Source organism: Neltuma alba, unplaced genomic scaffold (genome assembly GCF_004799145.2).
Source record: "Neltuma alba isolate B1F8T4 unplaced genomic scaffold, ASM479914v2 tig00010759_pilon, whole genome shotgun sequence".
Classification (NCBI taxonomy): domain Eukaryota; kingdom Viridiplantae; phylum Streptophyta; class Magnoliopsida; order Fabales; family Fabaceae; genus Neltuma; species Neltuma alba.
Genome location: NW_021635584.1, coordinates 1,784 through 18,976, shown reverse-complemented (window position 1 = coordinate 18,976; position 17,193 = coordinate 1,784). Strand labels below are relative to the sequence as shown.

At 33.4% G+C, this 17,193-nt stretch overlaps 1 protein-coding gene across 7 annotated transcripts; it reads right to left on the bottom strand.

Annotated features, from left to right (window-relative positions):
* Nucleotides 1–625: 625 nt before the first annotated feature.
* Nucleotides 626–9,042, bottom strand: LOC114758860 (protein SMAX1-LIKE 6-like). Of its 7 annotated transcripts, XR_003741858.1 has the most exons (7): nucleotides 7,587–9,041; nucleotides 6,105–6,339; nucleotides 3,227–4,962; nucleotides 2,340–2,551; nucleotides 2,151–2,230; nucleotides 1,847–2,041; nucleotides 679–1,118 (listed from the first exon to the last, which is right to left on the bottom strand). XR_003741858.1 is itself a non-coding variant. In XM_028947949.1 (3 exons), exons 1-3 carry the CDS (start codon nucleotides 8,762–8,764, stop codon nucleotides 3,130–3,132), a joined length of 3,246 nt encoding a protein of 1,081 aa, XP_028803782.1. In that variant the 5' UTR covers nucleotides 8,765–9,042; the 3' UTR covers nucleotides 2,868–3,129. The 7 variants fall into 7 exon arrangements, 2 of the variants coding, with proteins under 2 accessions (XP_028803782.1, XP_028803780.1); XR_003741857.1 differs by having other exon boundaries at nucleotides 626–2,041; nucleotides 2,325–2,551; XR_003741859.1 differs by having other exon boundaries at nucleotides 626–2,041; nucleotides 2,143–2,230.
* Between the last annotated feature and the right edge of the window lie 8,151 nt (nucleotides 9,043–17,193).

The window sequence follows — 17,193 nt, the reverse complement described above, 5'->3', positions numbered from 1 at the left end:
TATACTTTAAAATCTCTTTTAAAGGCAGATCACCGGAAAGATGAGTGGCGTGAAAGGGATGAAGTCGGAAGACGCATTTCAAAAGAGTGATGGGAATTGAATTGGCATTGTGTTGTGTGGAACACGCAGAGTCCAAGGACACGTGCGCTGATTGTGGAATTATAATTATCACGTTTTTAATTTCTTTCTAATTCCTTCCAATTTTTATTGCCCAGCCTGTCACTGCCCATCACCCCAGCGTCGGCACCCCCAGATATATCACACCGACCCCATCTCTTACCACAATTCCACAAACACCCACTCTTACGCCACTCTGTTTTTTTATTTTCTGGGGGAAAAAATCATTCTTTCCACAGAAATATCTCCAATCGTTGATATATACACGCGCATGTAAAGGGCATAGCAAGATTTGACCCACCAGATTTTTATAAGCCAAATAATTAAGTTTATGGGACAATATAAGGAAAAAAAAAGTTTAAAATTACTAAAGATCAAGTCAAATTTGAATATAACAATTTAATAAGTTTTGATAATACTGAATTTGTAAATAACAATATATTTTTATGAGAATTACTTATTATTACGGACGACCCCGTTATCCATCGGTTATGGGTGGTACATTCAATTTTTCAAAGCTTAATCACTGTTGATCTGATGTTAATCAAAATTCAGAGAAAAGAACCTGACAAGACCAGTACGTTGTTTCATATTTGCTTGTTAGGGTGCTGTTCAATAAAAAACATAACGTCATTAGCTGGCTTTTCCACTTTTGAGATACACAGAGAGAGAGAGATGCCTATCATGATTCTTGAATTTATCTTTGTTGGATAACCTATGGGGAATTTGGAATGCAAGGACCGGTTGTTTTCATGAGCTGATCAGCCATGTCCCACCGCGATTCTTTCACCAGTAAAGGTAATTCCATTCAATCCAATGCTTTTGATTGAGATGTCAAGTCCCTCTTTCCACTGCAACATAATTGAATGGTGGCTAAGAATCCCTTCATTCACAAGTCTTTCAAATTCAATTGTCTCAGATTCTTGTGGTTCAATCCATTGTTTCTGCTCTGGGCTAATCTTCTGCATAGGATGCAGAGAAGTGGAGCTCCAAGCGTGAGCCTGCATTCCATAACAAGAGATTAATCGTGTTTCAGTCGAAATTGCAAGGCATAATATGTTAAATTCGTCAGTCTTTACACGGTCCTTCTGCTTAATATCATGAGGATGAACACCCCCTGCTCCCCACAAGGGGGGAGGGGTTGGATGATACGCAGAGCATAAATAATTTTTTTGTATATATACCCTACATTAGGAACTACCAAGCAAGAGTAGTGGAAAGCATGAATTAATATGACGGAAAGATTTAATACAATTAATAAGAATATAACTCCAATGTTTTAGCTAATATTTAACCACTTTTCTTAGTATGTATAAATTTGAAGGTAACTGAAGGAAGATATACGAATAACCAATACTAAATCCCAAAGAAGAGTGGCATATACTCCTTACATTTTGGTTAATAATGGAGTAACAGTAGCAAGAAAGTCCTGATTTCATCCGTGTTTTTTTTGTATGAAAAAGTTTAGTTGAGTTAGGTCTTGAGAACTCATCAGGGTTAAGACATATTTCCATGTTCAAAAAGCGCTTATAGAAATACTTACAGATCACCTACCAACCAGATCCTTACATTGGTAGCAGGATTCAAACTCATGGTCTTGTGGGTTATGTGTCAACTTCTTACCAACTGAATCAACTCTTATTGGTAATTTCATTCCTGTTGTTCTAACTAAGTGAGACACAAAACCATAAGGCCATTGAGAGCACCCAGCAATCACTATGAACAGTACCCAATGAAAGCCATCCTCTATGATTCATCCCATGATTCATTTGGAAGTCCATGCAAAGCACAAGCTTCCCTTTTTCTGCTGGGAAGTAAATATTCCATCTTGTAATCATGCAGTCAGTTAACATCGGAGGACAGTACAAAGAATTTTTCGGTGCTTTACTATGGTCCGCACCTTCAATGCTCAGACTAGGGGACCCTAAACACCGAGAGATTCGTTAGAGCATATTTACTGGTTTTGAGACGAAACAAATAGGTTGAATTTAAATTTTTAAAAAAAAACAATTGATTAAATGCCACCTGCTGACCTGGATCATGAACTTTTCCTTTTGACATCATCCAGAACATAGATTATGAACTTCCAGGAGTGCATCGAAGTTGTTGACATCTGAAAACAAGAAGCTAAGCCATGCATTAAGATTAAAATAAATGAGCACATAAGCAATGAAAGTTATGGTTTTAAGAGAAAAGGAGAAGGTTACCGTAAGTGAGGGTACCTGGTCAAGTCCTTAACCATCTTTTTTATCATTGAGTGGGCTCGGACTAGCGGATGCCATGCCCGGATCCCTTCAGAGCTCAGGCTCAATTGCAGGTTGAGCAGGTCAAATACGGACACCACTAGATCTCCGCATCTCACTCAGTCCCTGTTATTGATGCCTATGCTGTTTCTTGGCATAAGGATTTCTTTACTTCCTCTTCTCTTTTATATCTAGTTTTTTGGTCGAAACAATTAGACCGCTTTTGGGCTCGAATATATTAGAAATTGGAAAATAATAGAAATTCCCACAATTACTGCAACATCCACATCTCGAGGGCCTTACTCGAGGGAGAGAAGAAAGCTACATATGTTGATTAAATAATTTGCAGCAAACGTATGAACCAATGATTTTGTTTTTCCCTTTTTTAACATACAAGGAAAAAGAAAATGCCTGACTGACGAAATATGTCATAAACTGTTGCCAAAGCCACCTTCTAAATACTTTCTCCTTTCTTGGTGCCATTTGGTGAAATTTCAATATTTCATATAACGAAATGTAAAACTAGAAAGCTCTGTTGATCAAACACCAGTTTATTTATTAATAATACATCAAGCAACCCCAGCTAATTTTGATTTTAAAACTAATATGCAAGGGTAATCACGCAAGCACTAGCTGTAGATTACATATCATACAATCTTAACCTAGACAAAGAAACCCAAATAAAACAATGGGGATTGGAAGCCTAAAATAGGTGCACTATACGCTAAATTATACATTAAAATATGAAAGAACAGCTTCTTGGACGGGCTCAGTCTACGATTATCCTTGGTGGAAGAAGGCTCACACCAGGAGCCTGCTCCTGACATGTAGCAAGTTTCACAATAGAACGAGCAGAGAGGCTGTACCTTTGCTGTATCTCTGTAAATCCTCCAGTGAGAACTTGCTCCACCCAATCCTCAACTTCCATGTCCCGTTCTGAGACATATGCAGCTGCAAGTAACTGTTCCATGACTTCTGACTCTATCTGTAGTGAGCACTCAGATCCGAGAATGCTGTGGAAGCTCCTTCTGATAATGTTTAAGACCCTATCTGCAAGTGCATCAAAATTATATGGTTTCAAGATGATTGTTTCATCAACCTGATTATACAGTTCTTGCAACCAGGGGTTTAGCGTGGCAGTTGAGACACCTTCAGGTTTTCCATCATCCGTGAATTGCAGTTCGTTCTCTTCTGCTGGGGCATTCAAATCTAGAAAACAGTTTGAAATTTTGTGAGCCCTTTTAGCCATTTCTGAGGTTTTGTGCTGATCATTAAGGGCATTGTCGCAACTCAGCTTTCTTTTATTTACAGGGATTGGATTGGGAACGCCATCTGTTGAACATTTAAGTACAGTAAGGCTTGGGCTTCTGGTGTCTCCAATTACATGTTCAACTTTTATCTTGATAGGTGCCCCTTTTGTTCTTGATATTCTTTCCTCAGAATAGCCTGAGAATTCTGTCTTTGGCCTGCAATTCCATTGATCTTCTTGAACTGAGAAAGATGTCACAATTATCGCATTGTTTGCACCAACTTCTCTCCCACACGAGTCTATAATTTTTCCAGTCTTGATGGCTTGAGATAAACTATTTTGAACCATCATATCAGCCATGTCTACATTGTCAAGGAAAACAACAGACAACGGATTTTTGCACAACTCCCCAACTAAAACATCGAGAATAGTCTTTCCTCTAAATTTCGCATCATGTCCATTTATTTCCTCACGATTGAGATCAACAAAAATAAAGCTTTCCTGGCTTCCATACAAAATCTCAGCCAAAGAAACAGCAATTTTCTTTTTACCAATCCTGTCAGTTCCTACAAAATTCATCCATATGGCCCCTCGTTGATTTGCTCCTAGGCATTTGCCCCTGCTTGTTTCACTGTAAGCTATTGCTTTTACAATGCTTTGTAAGGCTTCAACCTGCCAGGTAACCTTTTTGGCAAGAGCTTCAAGAAGAATTTTAGGATTTATTAGATCATGTCGTCCAGAATGGTCAGAACTTAAGCAGGATGAAGACTGGGCTGGATGCTTAAAGACATCCCTGTTAACTAAATTATAGCTTGAAGAGAGGGGACTCGCAATTTCCTTTAGACCCCCCATGGTTGGGTTTTTAGATTTGTTGCTTGTAGGAGAAAAGGAAATTCCTATACCTAGATCTGTGGTTACAGAAGTCACAGACGAGGGAGACAATTGGCCACCATCACACATGCTTGAATTGGACATGTTGCATGATCCTAGGTCACCTGAGTCAAGATCTTTCGTTTTCTGGAGTATCTCTACGGCTTTTGCAATAGGGTTATCCTGATCTGATTTCGAAACCACAGGAACAGGACTACTTGAATGTGTTGTAGAAATCATCTGCTCTGCGATGGGCGCACTCGAATTGAGATCGATGTACACGCTAGGTGATGCATCTGAAATTTTTCTGCTGTGATTGTCAACATCTTCCTTTTCACCATCAGAGCATCGGGAACTCATGACAGTTTGACAAGGAATCGCTTCAGGGAATTGCTGAGTATCATGCAGATGCTGGCTTGGCTTGTCCAATTTCTTGATAGGTCCAGATTCACTAGTATCCAGCCGAACACTGTCTTCTTTTGTCTGCACTGAACAGAAGAAAAGTGATTTTCACACCAAAAAAAAGAAGCAGAATTGTAATTGTCATTTTTTTTTATCCTACAATTTCTCGTATTGCACCTTTGGAACAAAAACAAAGGTTCAACAACCTGACATTAATCTGACATGACTCGGCTTGCCAAGTCAATCATCAAAAAGGGATGTTAACTATGTTCTTAAGGTCTTTAAGATACAGATTACAAGCATATCTTGTAGCCTCAGAAAAAGTTCGTCTTTTAATCAAAATGGACACTCAAGAAAGTTATCGAACATGGTCTCTAGATGAATGACATATTTGAAGAGTGAGTATGCATCTAGCAAAACGCAATGGCAAGATGCGATCCATAACAGGATAAAACTTCTTGTAAAAAGATTTGTCTTTTCTAGAATCACACAATCCTTAGTGTCTGCTACAACTGTGCAAAGTACAAGCAAGTTTTAAGGTGGCAGGGGAAGTAAAGAGAAAGAAATGATAACCAGAAAGTCCAAATAAATCTATTCAAGACAATAAAAATTGGTCCATTACCTCAACTAAGCTTTTCATTGAACTAGGTAGGAGGCACTTGGTATTTTTTTTAACCTTAGATACTCCTCCGGTCCTAAATATAAGACCCTTATATACTCTATAAGGGTCTTATATTTAGGACCGGAGGAGTACTATGATATCTTGCGTATTATGGTATGACATGGCATGGTATAAGATATCATGGAATTCATAATACATGTGTATAGTATGACAATTAGTAGCATCTTATATGTGGGGATCTAAGGATGTCTGGTTCTATGTGTTAATCAGTATTTCTTCCTCCCCGAATCTTCAAAATTCAAGTATTTCATTAAAATATTTATGTATTATTTTTCACACAATATATTTTATAAACAAAATAGACATAACACTCTTTTTGCTGAAATGTGAGCAGGGTATTATCTCATATGCCACCTTGCTATAACATAACTGCAAACCAAAATATTGTCATCAAATTCTAATATCCAATATATTATGATACGTGAGATCACAGGACCAAGATCCAAGATCCTTGGTTATTTCTTCTTCTTCCCTTTCTGTCGGTTGGAGAGTGCCTTGGAAAAAAAAAAAAAACCAGAAAAAGCTCATGAGTGCTACATACCTTACCATTCAACCCTTTTGTTATGCCAAGGTCAGCAGTCCCTAACCATGGAGGTAAATTAGATTGGTAAGGATCAGCAGACAGCCTCTCATTTGAAGCTGGAAGCACTTCTTGCACACAACTTCCACCACATTGCAGGCAACGGGGAACACAATAATATGAGCCGTGTAGCGGACCTTTCAAATTAGAAGGTGAAGAAAACAAGCCGCCAAATGGGACAAATGAATCCATTAAGCTGAAATAACATGATCAAAAAAGCATCTCAGGCAAGATTTATGCAAAACATTTTACTCTGAGAAAGAAGCAAAAGTTTACAGCACAGGTTATCTTTTCAATAGACAGGGATGACAACCTTTCTAACCGTAAACATATTAGTTATCGGAAACCAAAATACCCTTAGTTCTCATAAAAGGTCTATTCAATAGCAATGCAACAATTATCATTGATTTTACTAATTAGTACCTCTGGTTTTTAATACTAAACCCAGTTGATTTATTTGGGAAGATTAAATAAATTACTAAATTATTTTAAAATGTTTATATTTGTCATTTTTCTCCATTAATTTGATTCATTTATAAAATGATATAATACCTCAAGTCCTAATTATAAGACCTCGTTTGTAGACTACAAACGAGGTCTTATAATTAGGACCAAAGGTAGTATAATATAATAATATACATAAGTATTTTAAAAAGATCATATAACATGTGTTATAATTAAGTAATTTAGTAACTTTCTTAATCTCTCCAAATTAGTCAACTAGGTTTTATATTAAATACAAGAGGTAGCAATATTCTAACAACTTAAAAGCGTAGTGTGAAATGAGTAGCAATCCATTAAGCACGAAGGTAACTCGTCAAGGAACAAAGTTGAGGTATTTTGTATTATTTAGTACCACCTCTGGTCTCAACACGAGAGTTAGTTGATTAATTTGAGTAGATTAAGAAAATTAGTTGAGTTGGTTATTTGTAATAAATAGGTGTTGTCTTTCTTAAAATATCCTTGGTAGACAAATGTATTGGCTAGAACTACTATTATTATAAAAATTATCTTTGAAAAAAAAAATGAATAAATATGAGAAACAAAATTGATTAGGGTATTATATTTAGGACCAAAATAAAAGTTAAACAAACTTTTATATTAAAGAGCGGAGGGACTGTTTACATAATTTCAGTCACAACCTACAGAAGACGAAACTAGAAAAGCCTCTAACACAGACACACACATATTTTAAGCATATTCATGGGCAATCGATCAACTTAACAGCTAAAAGACAAACAGCACAACAGACATAAAAGACCATGTCACAAGCATCGAACCAAATACTAAAGATGAACAAATATCGAATTTCACAACTGTCGGCAAGAAAAACAAAAGAAACAGGGGTACGGCCAACAAACCAATCGGGTCACAATTTTACAGTTCACGGGGGTGATAACAGAACCAGATATAAACCTCTTTTAATTACATAAGGTCACTTACCTGTGCCTAGGCGATTCATCCTGAGGCCGAGTAGACGTGATAGGCAGAAGCTGCAAGTCCCAATCCTTCTCAATAGATGGAAACCTTCCCATAAATTTCAGATAGCTCTCATAGCTCGCCGCAGCTCCCATCAACCAAAACTTGCCATAATTAAGCTCCAACAATTTCGCTAATTCAGCAACAACATAATTCACTGCTTCATTTGAGGCATTCTCATCAACCAAAGACTTCAGGTCCCCAAAATTCGCCACCAAACCAGGTCCCACTCCCTGTTCTATCATTTGAGCAATCTCCTTAAGCCTTGAACTGAAAGTCTCGTTATCACTATTCTCAAGGACAAACTTGGAAATATCTGTTCCTATGCATGTCACGCGCAATCCGGATAACTCCACTGGCAAAATACCATCTCTTTGTTTATTAACATCTTCTGTGAAACTACGCAGAGCATCATCTGCGCATACACCCAGAAGCAGGGGATTCCTCCCTCTGCTCCTGCAAAGCAAGTCTCCGATTCTTTTGTAGTTCTCAGCGCCGCCGTCGCACGTCCCGAAAGAACCGGGAAACGGGAAACTGAAGCTCCGACGACCCGGGTCCGGATGCTCCGTCAAATTGCACAGGAATATAGGGGGAACTCTGGAGCGTGAGTACCTGAGAAGCTGCGGGAGAGGTCGAAGAATAGCAAGTTTAATTTCGGAGCTTCGAAAACCCGCTTCGCCGAATACCCGGCTCACGACGGGGTCGTCGAGAATCGATAATATCAAATGTTGAAGCTCGACCTTCACACACGAAACCGAAGTAGGCTGCTGCGAGATTTGATGGTAAATGTGGAAATTCTCAGGCTGCCTTCTCTGACTAGCCTGGGAGCGCCTGATGGCGGCCATGAGCGAGTTAGAGACTGGCGGGTCGTCAGCGAGTTGAGTCGAGGGGACCCGGTCGAGCGATACGCTCAGGCACAGCTCTAGCGCCTTGAATTGAAGCCGAGGCGAGTAGGCACAGCTCCGGGCACGAGCACACGCGTCACGTAAGGTAGACGACGGCAACGAAAGCAAGGCGGAGACAGCATGGAGCGAGGTGGTCTGGGGGTGCCCACGACGGCGCGCCACGGAGACGGCTTCTTCGAGAGCTCGAGATGCATCCGGCGTCAAGCATTGCTTGGCTACTCCGACCGGCGTAGGCATCGCCGGAGTTCAAAAACTAGTGGAAAAAACTTCGGAGTCAAAAATAAAGCGAAAAACCGGAGAAATGCCACTCAAGTTTGCTAGTTTGAAGTCAAAACAATATTTTAATGGGATTAAAAAGAAAAGGCCTTTTGTGTTGGGGAGCGAGGGCTCCAAATTTATAAACGATCATCATAGATTAGGAAGAGCAGAGAATGCAGAAATGGGTCGGCTTTTTGTGAGTGGCGGGACCTACCAGAAAAATACTGCTACCTCCTGGAACAACTCGCGATTTACCATAAAGTTATTGAAGAAGACACGTTTCTCTTGTTCATTTCATTTCATGCATCGCTATAATCATTCCATGAAAATGCTGAGATTATTACTGAAGTTGGCAAGAAGAAATATTTTTACTGAAATATTTTGATTGAAACTTAGGGGGTGTTTGGGTGTAACCAAATCATGGTTTGGAGAATAGATTCTGAGAAGAATAGATTTTTTGAAGAATAGATTTTGTAAAAAAGTGATTCTGAGAAGTAAGAGTGTTTGGATAGTTGTTACTAGAAACACTTTTTATATGTACAAATTACTAAAAAGGGCATAAGTTAATATGATAATTATATAAAAGATAGATTTTATAATATATTTTAATTTGAAAGAATAAAATTGTTAACAAAATAATTTTTACTAACATAATTAATAATATATAAGATAATATAATTAATAAATAATTAACATGTGTATATATATTTATAAATTATGAGATTAAATTTTTTTTTGTAAAAAATGAATATTTTTTACCAACAGAAAAATATTATTTTATTCTAAAAACAACAAGACACATATCCCATAAGTTTTTATACTCTTTTTTTTCCCTCTAAAAGCAAAAAATTTCTGCTTCTGCCAAAACCATGATTTTGGTTTTTTCTATGGTGTTTGGGTAATTTTTTCCCAAACCATAGTTTGGTGGGTAATCACCCAAACACCCCCTTAGTACAATTTACTTTCAAAAACATCTTGAGCCTCGTTAATTTTTTCTTAAAATTTAATAAATTTTTTACTTTTTTATTATTTAATACTCCCTCGTCCCTTTTTATCGACAATATTGGATCTCATCACATAAATCAAAATATTAGTTAAAATTAATTAAAGATAATAAATGTGTAGAAATTAGAAATTCATTTTCTAAAATACCCTTATTTATGGGGAGGAGAGAGTATAAGAAAAAGAATAAGAAAATTATTAAAAAAAAGAGAACTATAGAAGAGAAAGAAAGCATGATGGAAAGATGATGGTTTAGAAAATAAGATAATAAATATATTCAATATTAAAATAAGTAATTAATTGGGACAAAATAAAAAATTTGTCATAAAAATTTAACACAACTTACAAATACTGCCTCTAGTCTTAATTATAAGAGCTAGTTAACTAATTTGAGGAGATTAAGAAAAAAAATTAAATTAGTTATTTGTAACAAATAGGTATTGTCTTTCCTAAAATATCCTTACTAATCAAATAGATTGGCTAGAACTACTATTATTAGAAGGATTACCTTGAAAAAATTTATAAATATGATAGATAAAGTGGATTGGGGTCTTATATTTAGAATCAAAATAAAAATCAAATAAGATCATATATTAAAGACCAGATGTAGTATTACTTATATTTAGGTATAAGAAAGAGATGATAGTTGTTGTTTATATAGGATGGAAGGAGTATATGTATAAATAAATAAGATCAAAGGGGTATACCTGCCTAGCTATAAATTTTTTGACAGATTGAACAAACTTTTCTAATTAATAACTTTTGTTGAGAGTATTTTTAACATAATTTACATAGAATTATTAATAAATATTTATAAACAGGTGAAAGCCATCCAAATAAACAACGGGGCCTATAAAATTAAATTAGTAGACAAGCCTTGCCTCATTATATTCCCGCGGTGTAGCGGTGGCTCTAGCATGATTTTGGTGTCATTTTACATTTAATGAACATGTTGCATGAACTCATTGGCACCTATGTTAGCCAACAACATAGGTGGTTTACTCTACATCTCTCTCTCTCTCTCTCTCCCCGTATAATTTGTTTTTATCTATTTTTCTCTTCTATGTTTCATCTCATTTTCTTCTTCTGCACTAAACGTTCAATTTTCAACATTTTTGAGTAATTTACATTTGATATAAGTCAGGTTTCAATTTCCAAATCTTTTACTATAGTTATTCGTAGGGAGAATTTTTTTGTCTTGAATATAAGTATTTAATAATTGATTTTCAATTTTATTTATATTTAATTCTCGTTAAAAAGAGAGTAAAATATAGATAAAGAAAACAAATTTAACAAAAATAAATTTAAAATTTTTATCAATTTAATATATCCATTAATAATACAAAAAAGAGTTGTAAGTGATTTAGGAAAACTGTTGACCCTTGTTTTGTCAAGCTCATGATTAGGTGTGTCTCCACTTACTAAGTTGCCCAATTTAAGTCCCTATTCTTAATCCTTTTCACTTGTTACGTTGCTCGCAAAATCAATTTTGGCAGCTTAGTGTTCTTACATGTGTTCTCTTCTAGACACAGTCAAGTCAGCCACCCTTATACTCTCCATTTTTCTTAAATCGTCGTTTTAGTGATCTTTTATGCAAAAATAACAGCTCTATTTGTTTATTTTTCCAATGTAAGGGCACGCTTTTATTCTTTTTTGGTAAAAAATGTTTGGCATAAATTTAGGCAAGTGTAATTTGGACCCATCAATTCCTAAATATGGAAATGGAGTTTGGGATATGTCATATTTAAAGGGTCCCCATTCGGTGGTCATCAGGTGATGAGCACTCAATGCTCATCACCTAATGACCAATCTGGACCGTCCAAATCTAATCTATATCCACATTTAATATTATTAAATAATTATTTTAAAATAAAAAAAATTATATTTTTAAAAAATGATAGTTAAAATATTATCTTTATTTTTTATCCTATACATATTAAAATAATTATTTTTAAAAAATAAAAATAAATCTGGACCATTAGGTGCTTATCAAGACTGATAAGCACCCAATGTAAATCCATATTTAAATGAGTGCGCCGTAGAATCTTCTCACCCCTGCGACTGAAGTGATGAGTTGTGCAAACGAATAGTAAAATAATTTCACCATCGAAATATGCTTAGATTTGAATAGCATCAATTTCCTTTTACTTTTTATTTTTCAATTTTATATTATTTTTCCAGAAAAAAAAGAGATTAAATTTCACAAGAATAAAAGGTCGATTTTTTTTTAACCAAAGTCCCAATCAAATTTGTTTTATACTTGGGCATGTTTAATATATAAGAGCTAATAAATGAGTTTGTTTTGGTAGTAAATGTGAGATGAATATACATTGTTTCCCATATTAACAATATTTTTAAAAAAATCTCCTTATTGAACGCACATATTTAAAAAAATTTCATTAATTTGTAACACAGATAATTTAAATAAATACATTGGCAAAAATTGAAATAAATATTTAAAAAAATAGTATATATTTTTATAAATAACTAATTTAATTAATTTTTATAATTCGTATGACTACAGGTCAGCTCCTGCGTTTACAACTAAAAGATGTGTATGAGGATGAGAAATTGAGTTTAAAAAAATGCATTTAAAATGTAAACAAATATATGTATGATTCAACAATCTAAATCTCATGTAAATATTTGACACCATATATATATATATATATATCATTTTTTGGGTACAAATATATACTACTTTCAATCTTTAATATAAGAGCTAGTTAATTAATTTAAGTAGATTAATAAAACTAGTTAAGTTAGTTATTTGTAATAAATAAGTGTTGTCTTTCTTAAAATATCGTTATTAATCAAATGTATTGAGTAGAATTATTATTATAGGATCTTATATTTTTTAAATAAAATAAGATCTTATATTTAAAATCAAAATAAAAATCATATATTAAAAATAGGGGGAATTATCATTTATGTTTCCACACGAGAGAAAAATAGGTAGGCCGAAGATGCACAAGAGATTTAAAGTGCCTGCCCGGCCCACATGATCTTTTCCTTGATTCCTTTTTTAACATTTTCGAAGACTTTTTAGTTGCCATTTGCCTTAGTGGGGTTAATAATTTTTAGTGGAGGGGCATCAATGAACAGAGTTGGAGAAATTCCCATGGAATAAACTAGAAGAATAAAAGTGATGCAATTATATCATATAAACCAATTCGGCTCACTGAATAAATTAGAATGATGAGAATATAGTAAAATTAATATCAATAGCATATAGAATACTCCTCATATCCTTAATATAGGACTTAATTCTCTAGTTGGTTTTGATACTAAATATAAGACTCATTTCTCATATTTATCAATTTTCTTTATATAATATGGCTTCTTTTTTATTCATATAATCATACAACGTGTTCCAAGATAAAGAGACTTGGAAATTACTGACATCGTCTTAAAATTTAAAAAACACAGTCCATCTAAAAATCAAGTACCAAACATAGCATAAAGATTCAAATTATCAACTATTCTTTCAAAATTCAGCATTTGTATATTCAGTTAAAAATGTTGGAAGAATTAATATAAATAACTTTTTCAATTGAAAAATATTCCAGTCGAGGTTTTTAAGATTTCCGCTTCAACTTTTAGGATTTTTCAAGTGAAATTCCCAACTTATAATGTGAATAGAAATATGCTTATAATCATGTCATCAAAAGAAAAAAGAAAAAAGAAAAATGCTTATCAATTAATTTTCCCCCAAAAAGTGTCCATAAAGAACTGATTTAAAATTTTAAAATCCGAAATATCATAAATATTTTGATTTGATTCTGAATTGTCGCCTTACCAAATAGATGTGAAATAAAAGCAGGTGACAACCTCAGTCCCAAAAAACAAAGTACGTGACAACCACCACCACACAAAATTGAGTCGCTATAGAAGTATAGAGAGCGTAAGAAACCATTAACTTTGATTTGATTTGGAATAGGGAAACATTTGTCGTTTCTTCCACCTCTCTATCTCACACAAACACAGACGTTGGAAGAATTTGTTGAGTGTTAAATAAATAAACAAAAATAAAAAAGTAATATTCATAGATTATTATCAATGAAGTTCATTTCTTATATGGGCCCATGATTAAAACTTGACCTAAATTTTGATTTGATACAACTAAGTTTTTATGGATCTGGCTCCATTAAGAGTCAATTTCTAAATTTTAACTTGATGTAATTTAACTTTTATAATTTTAACATCTTCTGTCCCTACATTTCAGAAAACAGAATTATAAGTGTTAAATTTATATTTTGAACCTTAGGCTTTGTTTGTTTTACTGGAGGCGAGGGAATGAGAGGTTAATTTAGAGGAGAGGAGTGAAGGTGAGGGGAAGTTATGACTTATGAGTGCTATTTGGTTTGAGGGGAAAGGAAGGGAAGGAATGTTTTATATTTGGGTGAGGAGGGAAGGAGAGGAGAACTAATTTGAAGTTAACAAATATGTTCTTATTTCTTTGATTAGATTTTTTTATTATTTTACTACAATATTTATATCAGAATCATTATTTTATAATTTATGAATATAAAAAACAAGTTACCCCACACATATAAAATATTTACATATCTATAAAATATACACATTTCGTACAAAATATTTTATTATCATTATCAAATATACATATCATAAAGAATATATAATTGTTATGTTATATCAAGAAAAATAATATAATCATGACAAATATTATATTATTATTATCAAATATCATTACACAATTTCGTGGTATAGATATGAATTTTTTAAAAAGTATCAATTTATTTAAAAATAAACTAGCTCTATTCATATCGTCTAATTGGATGGTTTTGAAATCATTAAAATCTTACCCTTGTCAAAAGATTGCAAGATATTGATTTATTAAAGTCTTATAAAAATAAAATACATATGAATATCATGTGTTCCATTGAACTAAAAATAAGTTGCATTATTAACATAAAAAAACTTAAGAGATAGAAGTTAAAAAGGGTTCTTTAATAAAAAAGGTAAACATGTTATATGTAAAAAGTAATATAGGTAATTTAGTAAAAATGAGACACAATATTTCTCTCTTCTCAAAAAAATCCCAAATTTAAAAGGAGCAGAAAGAGGGGAGGGTAACACTAAAGGATTAAAAAATTTTCCCTTCCCTCCCCTTTATTTTTGAACCAAACACAATTTCTCATCCCTTTTCACTCTCCTCCCTTCTCCTCTCTTTAAAAACCTCCAAACCAAACAATGCGTTAGAGCCTATTAATCTAAATAACAAAAATCATAAAGATTAAGTTGTATCGGATTAAAATTTATGAGTCGAGTTTCAACCAAATTAAAATTATAAGTATTAAATTGCATCGAATCAAATTTATAACTTATCGTTATCTATTTATACAAGTCAAGTTTTCATTTGGGAATATTTTTGCACAGCAGTAATACTTCTAATTCCACCTAAGCACTGCATTAGAAATTTAATATTAGTAATTTTGACGCGAATGTCTACAATGATCCACCCCAAAGGCGCAGAGACTTCATGCTAATTCTGCTAATTGATCCAACTAATTTGTTTTATTTTACATGGTCATGTTGTAGCCTCTGCGTTAATTAAAATAGATATATGTAAAGGAACAGGATATAACCAGACCCATTATTAAAAATTTTACTAATATTTAACTTTTTTGCATTAAATGCAATAGATAATCCCTCACGAAAGTTTAACATTTGCATCTCAATTTAAATTAAATTAAATAATAATATTTAATATTGTATGTTATGTGTTCAACAATTTAAAATATGAACAATAAAATTTAATACAAATCCAGATCAATTGTTTTTGAACTAGTAATGTGTGATATGCATATATAAAAAACCAAAAAAAAAAAAACAAGAAGAAACAATGCCTTCAATTAATCATATGTAATTAGAAGACATGATTAAACCAAATCAAATCAGGACAAATGCCCGAATACAGCACTTCTTGCAAATTAATTAAATTAATGCACAGAAAAATAAACACTAGTTTAATAAGATTCAATATATATATATACACTGACCGCCCATTAAAATAATAGATTATTTGCGTGTTATTAGCAATCCAATAAGTTTCAACACACTAAAGTAGTAAAACGTATAAAATTTTTTTAAAAATTACAAAGAAAGTTAGTTGATGGTCATAAAACGTGGGAAGAAAAATTAAAGGAGTGAAAAATTGTCAAACTTCAAAGGAGTGACAGTACTATTGGCTAATAAATAATATGACTTTTAAATTTTTATTATTGGTTTTAAAAAATTGTACGTATGATTTAATTTTGAGATTGAAGAAGTATAGTACAATGATAAATAATATAATACTATAATTTTATTACAAAAATTAAAAAAATGAAGACAACTAGTTAGATTCGTCAGCTGAAAAAAAGATGAAGATAACTAGATTCGGCCTAAAGTAACAGTGGCGTAGCCCCTCCACTGGGGAAGTCATTTTCGAATCTGAAGGCGCCGGAAAGGCATAGTGTGACCATTCTTTGTCTCGCCGATCCACTAATCCCCGTTATGATTTCCCCGCCAAACAAGCAAATCTGTCAATTAATTTCTTAGATCCCACATCGAATAATAAATTTCTGGGGAGGTTATAGAGTATTTACGTCCAAAAAATAGGAATTAATTACCCTTACATTTCTTAAAATATTTATAAAAAATGGTTGGAAGCAGAAATTTTGCTTTATTTACAATTAAGACTCCTAAATTTGTGATTATTTATGAAATTATAAAGGGAGGGAGAATGGGATATTTTGGAAATCAAGTGACTTGGACGTTTGTATATATAAAGATGAAAATACTTTTCCCCACCACTTTGTCGTTGCTTTTCACGTAAAAGGTTGAAAGGCAATGGCATCAATTATATTTTGAGGCCAAAAAGAAAAATTAATATTTGACCTGTGACTTCTTCTTCTTCTTCATTCGTGCACCTTTCAGTGCGCCTGAATTGTTTACTTGGACGACAGTTGTATTCTTCATTTGAAAAAATTAAAATGTTTTTTTTCTCAAGTCACTTAAACCATGTTTGGTACGAAACATTAAAAATAAGATATAAAATTAGGATTTAATGAACCTATTAAAAGAATGTTTAGCATGAGATATACTTGTTATATAAATTAAAAAAAACCCATATATATGGGATTGGAGAATGCCATAAGAGGAAGTAGTATGTCCTAATCTCATCTTCATGGGTTTACCTAATCCAATGAAATAAGCATTTTCTTATTTTAAATTTTTTAATGATTTTTTTCTATTATAATCCCAATCCCTATTCTTTATTTTCAATGTTTTGTACTAAAAGGGACCTTAATATCTGCTTTACCTCCCATTGATTCCCTCCTTAGTGCTCCATAGTCCATGTTGTACGTCCTTCTTGTTCAGTTCCCAGCATCCAATATCAA